This window comes from Coregonus clupeaformis, chromosome 27 (assembly GCF_020615455.1).
Source record: "Coregonus clupeaformis isolate EN_2021a chromosome 27, ASM2061545v1, whole genome shotgun sequence".
Taxonomy (NCBI): domain Eukaryota; kingdom Metazoa; phylum Chordata; class Actinopteri; order Salmoniformes; family Salmonidae; genus Coregonus; species Coregonus clupeaformis.
In genome coordinates this window covers 29,553,259-29,567,420 of record NC_059218.1, presented here as the reverse complement: position 1 = coordinate 29,567,420, position 14,162 = coordinate 29,553,259, and the positions used below count along the sequence as shown (strand labels likewise).

Genomic DNA, 14,162 nt, shown 5'->3' with positions numbered 1-14,162 from the left:
TCTGTGAGGAAGAAGGTGACAACCACCCATTAAAACAGATAAACAGGCTGATGTCCGTTACTTTTCATTGTTCTTTGGGGGACAGTTTCCCTTCTTATAGCATAGCTGCTGGTTCTCAGTCTTGGCGCTATTGGTCTGTCCTCACTCCAGGAGGAGTGATGATGGGCCTCCCAGCCTACTAGGACCAGGTCTTGCCATTCAACCTGAGGGATGATGGATGACTACCAGATCCACTGGTGCAGATAACACTGTGGGATAGGTTGCGCTGAGTCATGTGACCATCTGTCAGCGGCCCATTCATCAACACTCGGGGCGGGGGTGGGATGGGTGCACAATAATATTTATCACAGAGATTGTATCAAGGGCACTTTTGAATGGGGACTTCATAGATGTCTAGGATGTGTACATTTCCTTACATTTCCATAATTTATAACAGCATACTTAATGCTATAAATTTTATGGAGCATATTCATGTTCTGGGCTTGAAAGAAAAGTCAACATCCAGGAGTTGACTTTGGAGAGGTAGCCTGCCTGCCTGCCTGCCTGAAATCTATGTCTGGTATTTGCATTATGCTACAGCATTAGTATGTCTCTCAAACACAGAGGTCCCTGACACACCATTGCAGTAAATCCTATTGATATTATTGCATAGCTACTGAAAAACATTCCTATCCCTGCTCCATGTTAAAACTCGTATTGTGTGATTTTACGTTAAAATAAAAAAAACGTTGATATCAGTACAAAGCATTCTCCTTTAATCTGTGGCTGAAATTCTAACACAATTGCCATATTTGGACATTTGTTCTCACAAGTCAGGCTCCATTCTTGATATGACAGCGGTGAAAAAGTGCTAACAGCTATCTGCCACCACAGATCAATCTGCACTGAGTGCAGCAGTAATACAACCTTCAGCCATGGGGCCTGCCAGGCTACACACACACATGCACACAAGCACAAACACATGCAAACACACACATGCACGCACACCAGTGGAGGCTCCTCAGAGGAGGAAGGGGAGGACCATCCTCCTCAGTGAATTTCATAAAAATTTAAATTGTAAACATTTTAAAAGTTATCATTTTTAGATAAAACTATACTAAATATAATCACATGTCACCAAATAACTGATTAAAACACACTATTTTGCAAAGAAGGTCTACAGTAGCCTCAACAGCACTCTGTAGGGTAGCACCATGGTGTAGCCGGAGGACAGCTAGCGTCCGTCCTCCTCTGGGTACATTGACTTCAATACAAAATCTAGGAGGCTCATGGTTCTCACCCCCTTCCATAGACTTACACAGTAATGATGACAACTTCCGGAGGATGTCCTGCAGCCTATCAGAGCTCTTGCAGCATGAACTGACATGTCCACCCAATCAAAGGATCAGAGCATTAATCTAGTACTGAAAGCATAAGCTACAGCTAGCTAGCACTGCAGTGTATAGAATGTGGTGAGTAGATGACTCAAAGAGAAAGACAATAGTTGAACAGTTTTGAACAAATTCATTTCTTCCAAAATGAAGGAGAAGCAACAGAGAAATAGAGAGAGAGCGATTTCGTCATTTTCTTTTCACTTTCAGTTTCACTTACTTAGCTAGCAAATGTAGCTAGCTAGTTTAGCCTACTGAAACACTCTGCTCAAACAGAGGGATACTATGTTAGCTAGCTGGCTATGACTTTCCAACACAACACTGGAACTCTTCCAAGTCAAGGTAAGATTTTGGTTTTACTAATTTATTGCCACCGGGCCCGCTGGTGTAACTGCTTACTGACTGTACACTAACGTTACTACGTGATTGTAGCGGGTTTACTAACGCGCTAGTTCTATTAGCTATGCTGACTATGACGTTACTTCAGCTAATATGGTGACAATGATGTAGGCTGTGTGTAGCGGTTTGGCTTGGAAAGGTTTTTTCACCTGGTCACATACAGCTGATGTGTTGTGCATTGAAGTCCACAAGCGAAGGGAAGAGAAGGAATACAACGTGGCTGTTATGAAAGTCAACTCTGTTTATGCGTGATCAGGGGTGTATTCATTCTGCCGATTCTGTTGAAAAAAAATTCTTAAATGGAAGCAAACGGAACAAAACGGGGATAAACATACCTGAATTTGTCCAATAGAAACTCTCGTTTGGACTAATGATTACACCCTATATCAGCTAGATGCAGGCAAGAGTGCACAAGGCGGTATTGAATGTCACTGTCTGGCACCTCAAATTTGTCTCTCGACCTGTGTGCACCTACGTTGTAAACTTTCATTCATAGGCTAGGTTGTAGCAACCTCATGATTGGTATAGGGAAAATGTGAGTATCATGTAGTAGCCTAAACCTATCGCTGTTACATTGAACTGGGTGAATGGAATATGAATGAGAGTCATCCAACATGCTGTAATAGAAATAAGGCCATGCTCATGAGAAAATGTTTTATCCACCCTCATCTTAAACGGCACTGACCGCCACTGACGCACACATGCTTGCATGCACAGTGTGCCACCACACAGTTCCTGGAGACCCAGGGATTGGTGATAGACACCCAACATGTCTGTTTTCCAAAGCTTTCTTTCAAAAGTGGAATGCCAATTTGAGTAGTATTCTCATTGACCTTTTACGACTGGTAGAGGAAGAGACAGTCAGAGACAGAAAAGGAGACAGAGAGGGATGCTGCCATACTTGCGGCATGCTAACACACAATGGCTTCTCAAACATGTAAATTGATTCATGGTCCTGGCAACAAACTGATAGATAGTGTATTATTATGTAAAGGTTATGCTGGATATGAATGCACATGATGGTGCTACTAAGTATAGAGAGGAAATCTCTCACACTATTTATAATTATTTACCATTGATAAAGAGACATGACTGAAAGCAATAAATTAACAGGCATATCATCAAAAGTTGTTGATACAAAAACACATTAACAGCTGTTTATTTATCGAAAGGTATTTAAAGTTGTTAATATAATAGCAGTTCTGCTTGCATGTACAGGTGTTTAATTGTAAAAAAAAGTTATTCGTAAATGAAAAAAATGTTTTAGCCGTTCAAATTCTGTTTGTCTCTTTGAGCAGATCCAGGGGTTTTCTTAAAGTGGTAGTCTCGTGGAAAGCCTAGAAGCCTGCACATGCAATGTAATTGCATTATACTGTATAGTCTCTATATACAGTAATGCCATGTGAGGGGGACACACACTCTCGAGCCCTTGAATGACCGAGACATCTATACACTCAAGGCACAGCACCATGTACACATGAGAGAGAGAGAGAGAGAGAGAGAGAGAGAGAGAGAGAGAGAGAGAGAGAGAGAGAGAGAGAGAGAGAGAGAGAGAGAGAGGAGGAGAGAGAGAGAGAGAGAGAGAGAGAGAGAGTTGCCACAAGAAAAGGGCAACCAGTGAAGAACAAACACCATTGTAAATACATCCCATATTTATGTTTATTTATTTTCCCTTTTTTTACTTTAACTATTTGCACATCATTACAACACTGTATATAGACATAATATGACATTTGAAATGTCTTTATTCTTTTGTAACTTGTGTGAGTGTAATATTTACTGTTCAATTTTTATTGTTTATTTCATTTTTGTTTATCCATTTCATTTGCTTTGGCAATGTAAACATGTTTCCCATGCCAATAAAGCCCCTTGAATTGAAATTGAATTGAATGGAATTGAGAGAGAGAGAGGGGGGACTAGAAGACAAGAGCTGGGTCTACTCCATACCTCACAGTCAAACATGGGGGAGAGTGTGTCTTCAGAAGGAGTTTCCTACGGGGTCGACTCCCCGCAACACAGTATGAGAACGTATGAGTACATACATGGTCTGCGGTAGATTGGTCTCCGTAGCTCCCCTCCAATGGTTTTCCATAAAAATCCCATAGAGAGGAAAAACATGAACTATATTACAAATTCATGCTGGGAAAAAATTATAATCAGTGGCAAGCTTCCTCTTAACATATTATTTAGCTTCTTAGAGAAACAGATACTATATAATTATTGCCTCTAACGTAAACACCACTTTACATCTGAATACCAGGTCTGGGATAGAGACAAAGAGGTTGTGTTCTGTGCACCCAAGTGCCAAAAGCAATATTTTGATATGGAAGCTATACCTTTAAAGCTAGCTTTCTACACAAGATAGGACTGGTCTGGAGTCAGTTGAGAGTAATGTGATTAATGTACCCACAGGCAGGCAGGCAGGCCTGATCCCAGCTAGCACACACACTGACGAGCATAATTAAAAGGCTTCAACTGTAACTATGCTCTAGCCTGTGGCCATGGCAGAGAGAGAAGTGAGAGGTTTGTATGGGTTGTGACGCAAGCTTTGCACAATGAAAGAACCAACTGTGTGAGTGTTGAGGGGCATGAATTCACATGTGCTCCCTCGCTCTCAGACACACACGCACACACACACATTACATCATACACACACAGGCGTACTCCCATGTACTGTACATTACTCAGAAACACACACGCAGGCGAACACATAGGCGCACACACAGTCACGCTTCACACTCACACACACACCCCACTAGGCAAAAACTGGTTGAATCAATGTTGTTTCCACGTCATTTCAACAACAACAACAAAAAATGTGGAAAACTGATTGGATTTGCAAAAAGTAATCAATGTAAAGGAATGTTGTCTTTTTTTCACACAACTTTTAATCTATATCCAATGTCATGGTGAAATGTTTTGTTGATTTCACATTGAATTTAGGTTAGTTGACATTTCAACCAAATGTAAATCAAAAATAGAAGTTGAACTGACGTCTGTGCCCAGTTGGACCTTAAAGTACCATATTTTTCGCACTATAAGGCGCACCGGATTATAAGGCGCACCTTCAAAGAATGGCCTATTTTAGAACTGTTTTCATATATAGGGCGCATCGGATTATAAAGCGCATAGAATAGAAGATACTGTAGTCAAACGTTTGACTGGGGTTGCGTTATGCATCCACTAGATGGAGCTGTGCTAAAAGGAATGTCAACAAAACAGTCAGATAAAGTCAAACTTTATTAAGCGTTCTGACAACTCCGTTCACTCCCATGGTAACATTGTTCAAACGTTAATGTGCATATTAACAATATCTCCCAGCCTTGCTCACTCTTCTCCCAAACGTGGAGGGGAACCTTTCCCTGATTCAGTAAACACGTAGTAAAAGAAACAGTCTGATACCACTAAATCAAACGTTAGTGCATAACTCAACATTGTTCAGTTACATATAACACGTAAAGCTCACTTTTTCAGTTCATTCCCCGTCCACGAACCCCTCGAATTCTTCTTCTTCAGTGTCCGAATTGAACTGTTGGGCGACTACGGCATCCAACCTGCCCGGCTCCCTCTCGTCATTATCCGAGTCAGTGTCGCTGCTGTTGCCTGGCAGTTCAGAGATTATTCCTGCCTTCGTGAAAGCTTTGACCACAGTTGAGACCGATATATCAGCCCAGGCATCCACGATCCATTGACAGATAGTGGCGTAAGTCGCCCGGCGCTGTCTCCCCGTCTTGGTGAACGTGTGTTCGCCTTCTGTCATCCACTGCTCCCACGCAGCTCGCAGTCTAGCTTTGAACGCCCTGTTGACACCAATATCTAGCGGCTGGAGTTCTTTAGTTAATCCACCCGGAATGACGGCAAGCTCCGAATTAGTTTGCTTCACTTGTTTTTTGACAGCATCGGTGATATGGGCGCACATTGAGTCGTAGATCAATAGGGACGGAGCTGTGTGGAAAAAGCCACCCGGTCTCTTGACGTAAATTTCTCTCAGCCACTCACTCATCTTTTCCTCATCCATCCATCCCTTCGGGCTAGCTTTGATGACGACACCGGCTGGAAAGTTTTCTTTTGGCAAGGTCTTCCTCTTGAAAATAATCATGGGTGGAAGTTTCTGGCCATTAGCCTGGCAGGCGAGAACTACAGTGAAGGATGACTTCTCATTCCCTGTGGTGCGTACAGACACCGTACTGGTCCCCGTTTTCTCCACAGTGCGGTTCACGGGAATATCAAAGGTGAGTGGAACCTCGTCCATGTTGGTGATGTGCTCTGGCCGGATCTTCTTTTCAGTGATCTTCTTTTTGCAGTATGCGCGGAAAGTGACCAGCTTTTCTTGGTAATCTTTTGGCAGTTGCTGCGAGACGGTAGTTCGTGTGCGGCTGGAGAGATTACGTCTTTTCATAAAACGAAAGCACCAAGAAGGACCGCCTCGAAATTCATCGATTGTCATGTCCCGTGCTAGCGCTGTTGCCTTCATTCGAATAGTGACTGTAGAGACGCTTCTACTTGCTGCTCTCTGTTCAACAACCCACTGTTCGAGTTTGTCCTCTAACTGTGGCCATCTCGCTTTGTTCCCTCGGAAACTCTGTTTAGTCTTCTTTACTTGGCGCAGGTCATCTTCTTGCTTCCTCCACTTCCGTACCATTGATTCATTAATGTTGAATTCTCTCGCTGCTGCTCTATTCCCATATTCTACTGCATGACCAACAGCCTTGAGCTTGAACTCTGCGTCGTAAGCGTGTCTCTTGAAAGGTGCCATTTTGGGGTCTTTATACACACACAAGTGGTGTGGGACTGTGAGTAAGCACAGTACCGGTGTGTACTGACTACGGTAGCCGTAATGCTGCAAGTGGTGCGGCTTTGTAGTTTACCAGTCGTACTGAAACATTTCATTATTATTAAATTGTTTTTTATTGTTTTTTCATACTGAAACATTTTGACAGAGCGCCTTGAGCGCCGTGTACAACCAGTATGGATCAACCAATTAACCAATTGATCCATATATAAGGCGCTCCGGATTATAAGGCGCACTGTCGTTTTTTGAGAAAATTAAAGGCTTTTAAGTGCACCTTATAGTGCGGAAAATACGGTACTGCTTAACCTCAGTCACAGACAGAAAATCCATCACACAGAATGCAATATTAAAATCAAATCTATAAAACTTCTGCACATGAAGGCAATGTAAATAGAGGGACTACAGGACTGGAGGGCACTGAGCTGACCTAGCACAACACTGACTGAGAGTGTAAACTGTCCAGTGTGTGTGCCACTGCACATAGTACCTCTACATATTAAAGTGATGGAGGTAGTTGGCAGGGGCTGTGGATGGTGAGCAGCACTCCTAGCATGCTGTGCCTCTATTTTTAACCATCATTAGACAGGCAAATCTGACAAATAATGAGGGTGACTGCACAGCAAAGCCATTTAAAATCCCATTTTATTTTTACCCAGTCCACAAAACCCATTTTTGAAGCAGTATTTAGCTGTCAGTTGTGAGTGTGGCGCCATAGACTCGCTAATAAACAGGGAGAAAGTGGAGAGAGTGACTTGCAGACGACGCGCACGTTAAAGTGATTACACATGGGCGGGCTGATTAGCGACTTCACCGTCCGCCCCCGGAGTATTATGCCTTCACCGGGAATGGAAGCTTGAAGAGTTTGGAAGCTTGAGGAGTTTCCGACAACGCACTCACCATAATTTTTAACAGCCATTTCCATTGATACTTTCCCCACATGTCCCTAAGATTTATATTATTGTTGCACGTCTCCCAGGATCCTCTCTGCTCCTGCTGCTGCCAGGGGAGTATCTGCCTATCAGCGCTCTCCTCTCTATGCCTCTAACATAAATAAATAAAACATTAATGAGGACTCACTTTCTCTCTCATCCCCCCCCCATCTTTCCTCCTTCTCGCCCCCTCCCCATTCTCTATCACACTCCCTTCTTCTCTTTCACTCCCTACCTCCGTTTTTCCCCTCCTGCCTGCCCTCTCCCTCGTATTAAACAGTCCAACATCTTCCCACGCAGGCAGGCAGTAGAAGCTGCAGGTCACCCGTCTGTCACCAGGTTATCATCAGGAGAGAGAAAACAGCTGACTATACTCTCACGCCTGCAGTAGGCTATTGATGATAACAGCAATACTATTCTCAATAGCCTGTCCATCAAAAATCTAATGTAATCTCTATGTAGTCTTTGACAGATATGGTAAAACAGTGGGTTCACTAAAGAGCCAGGTTAGGACGTCACTGCACCATATACAGTGGGGAGAACAAGTATTTGATACACTGCCGATTTTGCAGGTTTTCCTACTTACAAAGCATGTAGAGGTCTGTAATTTTTATCATAGGTACACTTCAACTGTGAGAGACGGAATCTAAAACAAAAATCCAGAAAATCACATTGTATGATTTTTAAGTAATTCATTTGCATTTTATTGCATGACATAAGTATTTGATACATCAGAAAAGCAGAACTTAATATTTGGTACAGAAACCTTTGTTTGCAATTGCAGAGATCATACGTTTCCTGTAGGTCTTGACCAGGTTTGCACACACTGCAGCAGGGATTTTGGCCCACTCCTCCATACAGACCTTCTCCAGATCCTTCAGGTTTCGGAGCTGTCACTGGGCAATAAGGACTTTCAGCTCCCTCCAAAGATTTACTATTGGGTTCAGGTCTGGAGAATGGCTAGGCCACTCCAGGACCTTGAGATGCTTCTTACGGAGCCACTCCTTAGTTGCCCTGGCTGTGTGTTTCGGGTCGTTGTCATGCTGGAAGACCCAGCCACGACCCATCTTCAATGCTCTTACTGAGGGAAGGAGGTTGTTGGCCAAGATCTCGCGATACATGGCCCCATCCATCCTCCCCTCAATACGGTGCAGTCGTCCTGTCCCCTTTTCAGAAAAGCATCCCCAAAGAATGATGTTTCCACCTCCATGCTTCACGGTTGGGATGGTGTTCTTGGGGTTGTACTCATCCTTCTTCTTCCTCCAAACACGGCGAGTGGAGTTTAGACCAAAAGCTATATTTTTGTCTCATCAGACCACATGACCTTCTCCCATTCCTCCTATGGATCATCCAGATGGTCATTGGCAAACTTCAGACGGGCCTGGACATGCGCTGGCTTAAGCAGGGGGACCTTGCGTGCGCTGCAGGATTTTAATCCATGACGGCATAGTGTGTTACTAATGGTTTTCTTTGAGACTGTGGTCCCAGCTCTCTTCAGGTCATTGACCAGGTCCTGCCGTGTAGTTCTGGGCTGATCCCTCACCTTCTTCATGATCATTGATGCCCCACGAGGTGAGATCTTGCATGGAGCCCCATACCGAGGGTGATTGACCGTCATCTTGAACTTCTTCCATTTTCTAATAATTGCGCCAACAGTTGTTGCCTACTCACCAAGCTGCTTGCCTATTGTCCTGTAGCCCATCCCAGCCTTGTGCAGGTCTACAATTTTATCCCTGATGTCCTTACACAGCTCTCTGGTCTTGGCCATTGTGGAGAGGTTGGAGTATGTTTGATTGAGTGTGTGGACAGGTGTCTTTTATACAGGTAACGAGTTCAAACAGGTGCAGTTAATACAGGTAATGAGTGGAGAACAGGAGGGCTTCTTAAAGAAAAACGAACAGGTCTGTGAGAGCCGGAATTCTTACTGGTTGGTAGGTGATCAAATACTTATGTCATGCAATAAAATGCAAATGAATTACTTAAAAATCATACAATGTGATTTTCTGGATTTTTAGATTCCGTCTCTCACAGTTGAAGTGTACCTATGATAAAAATTACAGACCTCTACATGCTTTGTAAGTAGGAAAACCTGCAAAATCGGCAGTGTATCAAATACTTGTTCTCCCCACTGTACATGTGGTGAACGGATAGTGAGTACGTAGGTCTTCATCCCATTTTGAAGGGGTGCCAAGTCTCTCTGCCTACTCCTCCCACGTCTATGACGGACCGGGCCCTAAAAGGTGCCCCTGGGCAATCAATGTGGCCAGTTATATTGACCAGGAGAGATCATCACTCAAAGGTCACAAAGTTAATCATCTCAATAGTCAGCAAGTAACCTGTCAGCTATGAACTTGCTGATACTGCAGTCCTTGCTACTGTCAGGCTCAACATTGCGGAGAAGACTGCCATCTTGTGGATGAATCAGGGCTCTGGCTCTTTATCACTGACAGTGATGTGAAATGGGGTTTAATTACAATACCAGTCAAAAGTTTGGACACACCTACTCATTCAAGGGTTTTTCTTTATTTTTACAATTGTTTATATTGTAGAATAATAGTGAAGCCATCAAAACTATGAAATAACACATATGGAATCATGTTGTCACCCAAAAAGTGTAAAACAAATCAAAATATGTTTTATATTTGAGATTCTTCAAAAAGCCACCCTTTGCCTTGATGACAGCTTTGCACACTCTTGGCATTCTCTCAACCAGCTTCATGAGGTAGTCACCTGGAATTCATTTCAATTAACAGGTGTGCCTTCTTAAAAGTTAATTTGTGGAATTTCTTTCCTTCTTAATGCGTTTGAGCCAATCAGTTGTGTTGTGACAAGGTAGGGGGGGTATACAGAAGATAGTCCTATTTGGTAAAAGACCAAGTCCATATTATGGCAAGAACAGCTCAAATAAGCAAAGAGAAACGACAGTCCATCATTACTTTAAGACATGAAGGTCAGTCAATACGGAACATTTCAAGAACTTTTAAACTTTCTTCAAGTGCAGTTGCAAAAACCATCAAGCGCTATGATGAAACTGGCTCTCATGAGGACCACCACATGGAAGACCCAGAGTTACCTCTGCTGCAGAGGATAGGTTTATTAGAGTTACCAGCTTCAGAAATTGCAGCCCAAATAAATGCTTCACAGAGTTCAAGTAACAGACACATCTCAACATCAACTGTTCAGAGGGGACTGTGTGAATCAGGCCTTCATGGTTGAATTTCTGCAAAGAAACCACTACTAAAGGACACCAATAAGAAGAAGAGACCTGCTTTGGCCAAGAAACACGAGCAATGGACATTAGACTGGTCGATTTTGGTCTTGAGTCCAAATTTGAGATTTTTTGTTCCAACCGCCATGTCTTTGTGAGACGCGGTGTGGGTGAACGGACGATCTCCGCATGTGTAGTTCCCACAATAAAGCATGGAGGAGGAGGTGATATGGTGTGGGGTTGCTTTGCTGGTGACACTGTGAAGGCACACTTAACCAGCATGGCGACCACAGCATTCTGCAGCGATTTATGCCATCCCATCTGGTTTGGGCTTACTGGGACTATCATTTGTTTTTCAACAGGACAATGACCCAACACACATCCAGGCTGTGTAAAGGCTATTTGACCAAGAAGGAAATTGATGGAGTGCTGCATCAGATGACCTGGCCTCCACAATCCCCCGACCTCAACCCAATTGAGATGGTTTGGGATGAGTCGGACGGCAGAGTGAAGGAAAAGCAGCCAACAAGTGCTCAGCATATGTGGAAACTCCTTCAAGACTGTTGGAAAAGCATTCCAGGTGAAGCTGGTTGAGAGAATGCCAAGAGTGTGCAAAGCTGTCATCAAGGCAAAGGGTGGCTATTTGAAGAATCTCAAATCTCAAATATATTTTGATTTGTTTAACACGTTTTGGGTTACTACATTATTCCATAAGTGTTATTATAGTTTTGATGTCTTCATTATTATTCTACAATGTAAAAAATAGTAAAAATAAAGAAAAACCCTTGAATAAGTAGGTGTGTCCAAACTTTTGATTCATACTGTTTATGCAGAGAGTGGGATTGTATGTCACCAAAGATTATCCTTTATTTGCTTCTTAAAAAGGGTTGGGATTTTACAAGAGGGGCTGCTCACAAACTTTTAAGGGGTATAGGTCTCTAACCTGAGAGTTGCCCTGCCTCTGTGGAAACCACAGGCGGCCAGTGGCACCTTAATTGGGGAGGACGGGCTCATACTAATGACTGGAACTGAATCAATGTTGTGTTTGATACCATTCACTCCATTCCATCCATTATTATGAGCCATCCTCCCCTCAGCAGCCTCCTGTGGTGGAAACATATCTGTCGCACCCCCTCTACATCCCTTCAGCGCCACAAACACAAGAACATAAAAAGGTAAAAAACAAACATTGTTCAATAGATACATGATATGACACATAAGCCAATGTCATAGGAATGTATTTTTTAATTAATGTTGTAATATTTAAAAAATATATATTCTAATACATTTATGTAGAAAACTATCACAATTTGCATGATTTATTAAATATTTGGTCTTATCTTCCAACGGAATGAAGTAGCCAATTATGGATATGGCAGTGTATTAGGAGGTGGTCTATCCCTCCAGGTCTGACACCAGGAAAGGGTCTGCTTCTTTCAGGGCCTGGGAAGTTGGGATGCTGCAGGGCCTGCAAGAAGTGAGAAGGTATATCAATTCATGCAGATTAATTAAGTGGAGATCATTTGTGCTCTCCTATGTGCCAGCTGCTGCGATTAAGATGATTGAGTGAGTGATATCTATTTATGTTTAATTGAACACTATTCATGTCTCATATGCGTGCAATTCTCAGTTGATTATTTTGTTTGAAATCATTTTGGATAATTGCGTATTTTATATTGCCAATCATTACCTGTAGGGAAATTGATTGATCCAGCAACAGTGTTACCAGTCACTATGGGACAAATGGCATAGCTCCCATTCTGAGCTGAGATTGTGATGGGTTGGACAGCAGAAGATCCCCTCCCTGCACCTGCTACCCCAACATGGCCTGGACCTCCTGCTAGAGCTAGAGAAAGAGCGAGAGAGCGAGAGAGAGAAGGGGGAGGGGGAGCGAGAGAGGAAATAGACAATAACATTTAACTGCATTTCTCCTTCATAATGGTTTACATTGTTCTGACAAAACAGAACATAAGTGCAGTATGAGAATCAGATCAAATGGATGAGCCCTTTCTATCATTAGACAGGGAATACCATAATATCTTCAAAACTGATGTATTACCTGTGTACTTATCATTTAAATCCTTGGCAAGATTGTTTTGTTTCATCACCTTCAGAATCGCCAGTGTGATCTTCACAGCACCCTTTTCCATGTAAGTTTCCACCATTCTATCCACAGTGTCCTCCCTTTCAGCACACTCCAATCGGGCCTTTGGGATAGAGCAGCAGTCATCCAACACACCACCATTTATCAGGTGCCACTGAAATTCCTTCAGATCAGATTTGCCCAGATCCTTCAGAGTTTCCAGCAGCAGACCCGGTACCGAACGAGACGCCATTGTAGGTCAATCACTAGACACAGAATATTAGAATAGGTGAGAAAAACGTGTGTAATTATTCCTGTATTCCAGACAGTGTGGTATAAATAGGACTATTGTAACTACTCAGTGTTACACTGTACTTACACTGTAGGCCTTTGTAAAGGAGGGTTAAGGTTAGGGTTAGAGTTCGTGCTGAGGTTAGGATTAGGGTTAATCTTATAAATACATTGTAATTTATTGCGGAAAAGGGAATGATCAATGAATACAGATGGGGATACAGCATATACAGTTTGAGACACTTATCATGCAGGAAAAAAAATGGATTATAGACTATTCATAACGAATTCATATCGCACTCTAAGCAACACCGACCAAACCTTTTAAGAATATCCCAAACATTCCTTGACGTCCTCTCTCGGCATGTTTAGGCAACCTTTATCTTTCTGAAATGGTAGTCTTCCCATCAAAAGTTACAAACTTGTCTATACCATTCAGAAGACTACTTTCACTTTCGCTTATCACTTCTAGAAAACAGGCACTTGCAAAGATGGTGCTCTACTTACCTTCCAAAGTGGCCTTTTGTGTCCCCCAAAAAGTGTTTTAATATATAAAAAACATATATATATATACAATTAATTGTTGTTCGGAACCCACTTCCCGCCGCAAATCGTCGTGACGTCGTCAATTTCACAACCTCGTCAGTCGGTTGCCTCTGTTTATTTGCTCTTCAGGCTACAGAGCTCGCGCACGCCCAGTTGCGCCTTTTCCCCCTGTGGAAAACCAAAATGTTCAAATCGTCCTTCCCTGAACACGTCTTAAACTTGTAATGATCATTTTTCACTTGCTTTTTTCAAGTTTTAAATGTCATTTTCTTTAGTCTTAACACTTGTAATTATCATTTTTCACTTACTTTTTTCAATTGCTTTTTTAAAGTGTCAAATGTCATTTTCTTTACATGTGTTTTATAACAATAGCAAGACTATATACAGGGGGTACCGGTACCAAGTCAATGTGCGGGGACACCGGTTAGTCAAGGTTATTGAGGAAATATGTACATGTAGGTAGAGTTATTAAAGTGACTATGCATGGATAATAAACAGAGAGTAGCAGCAGCGTAAAGAGGGGGCAATGCAAATAGTAGTAATT

General features: G+C 42.5%; 1 protein-coding gene across 1 annotated transcript; it reads right to left on the bottom strand.

The window, feature by feature from the left end:
- Positions 1-11,925: 11,925 nt before the first annotated feature.
- Positions 11,926-13,743, bottom strand: LOC121541182 (caspase b). The gene is made up of 4 exons (XM_041850160.1): positions 13,580-13,743; positions 12,758-13,047; positions 12,389-12,544; positions 11,926-12,166 (listed from the first exon to the last, which is right to left on the bottom strand). The coding sequence occupies exons 2-4, from the start codon at positions 13,032-13,034 to the stop codon at positions 12,135-12,137; spliced, it is 465 nt and encodes a 154-aa protein (XP_041706094.1). The 5' UTR covers positions 13,035-13,047; positions 13,580-13,743; the 3' UTR covers positions 11,926-12,134.
- Between the last annotated feature and the right edge of the window lie 419 nt (positions 13,744-14,162).

Coding starts and splice junctions, on each gene's coding strand:
- LOC121541182 (XM_041850160.1), bottom strand. CDS start 13,034: ATGGCGTCTCGTTCGGTACCGGGTCTGCTGCTGGAAACTCTGAAGGAT. Junction 12,545..12,757: donor TTTAAATGATAAGTACACAG/GTAATACATCAG, acceptor CTCTTTCTCTAG/CTCTAGCAGGAGGTCCAGGC. Junction 12,167..12,388: donor ATCAATCAATTTCCCTACAG/GTAATGATTGGC, acceptor CACTTCTTGCAG/GCCCTGCAGCATCCCAACTT.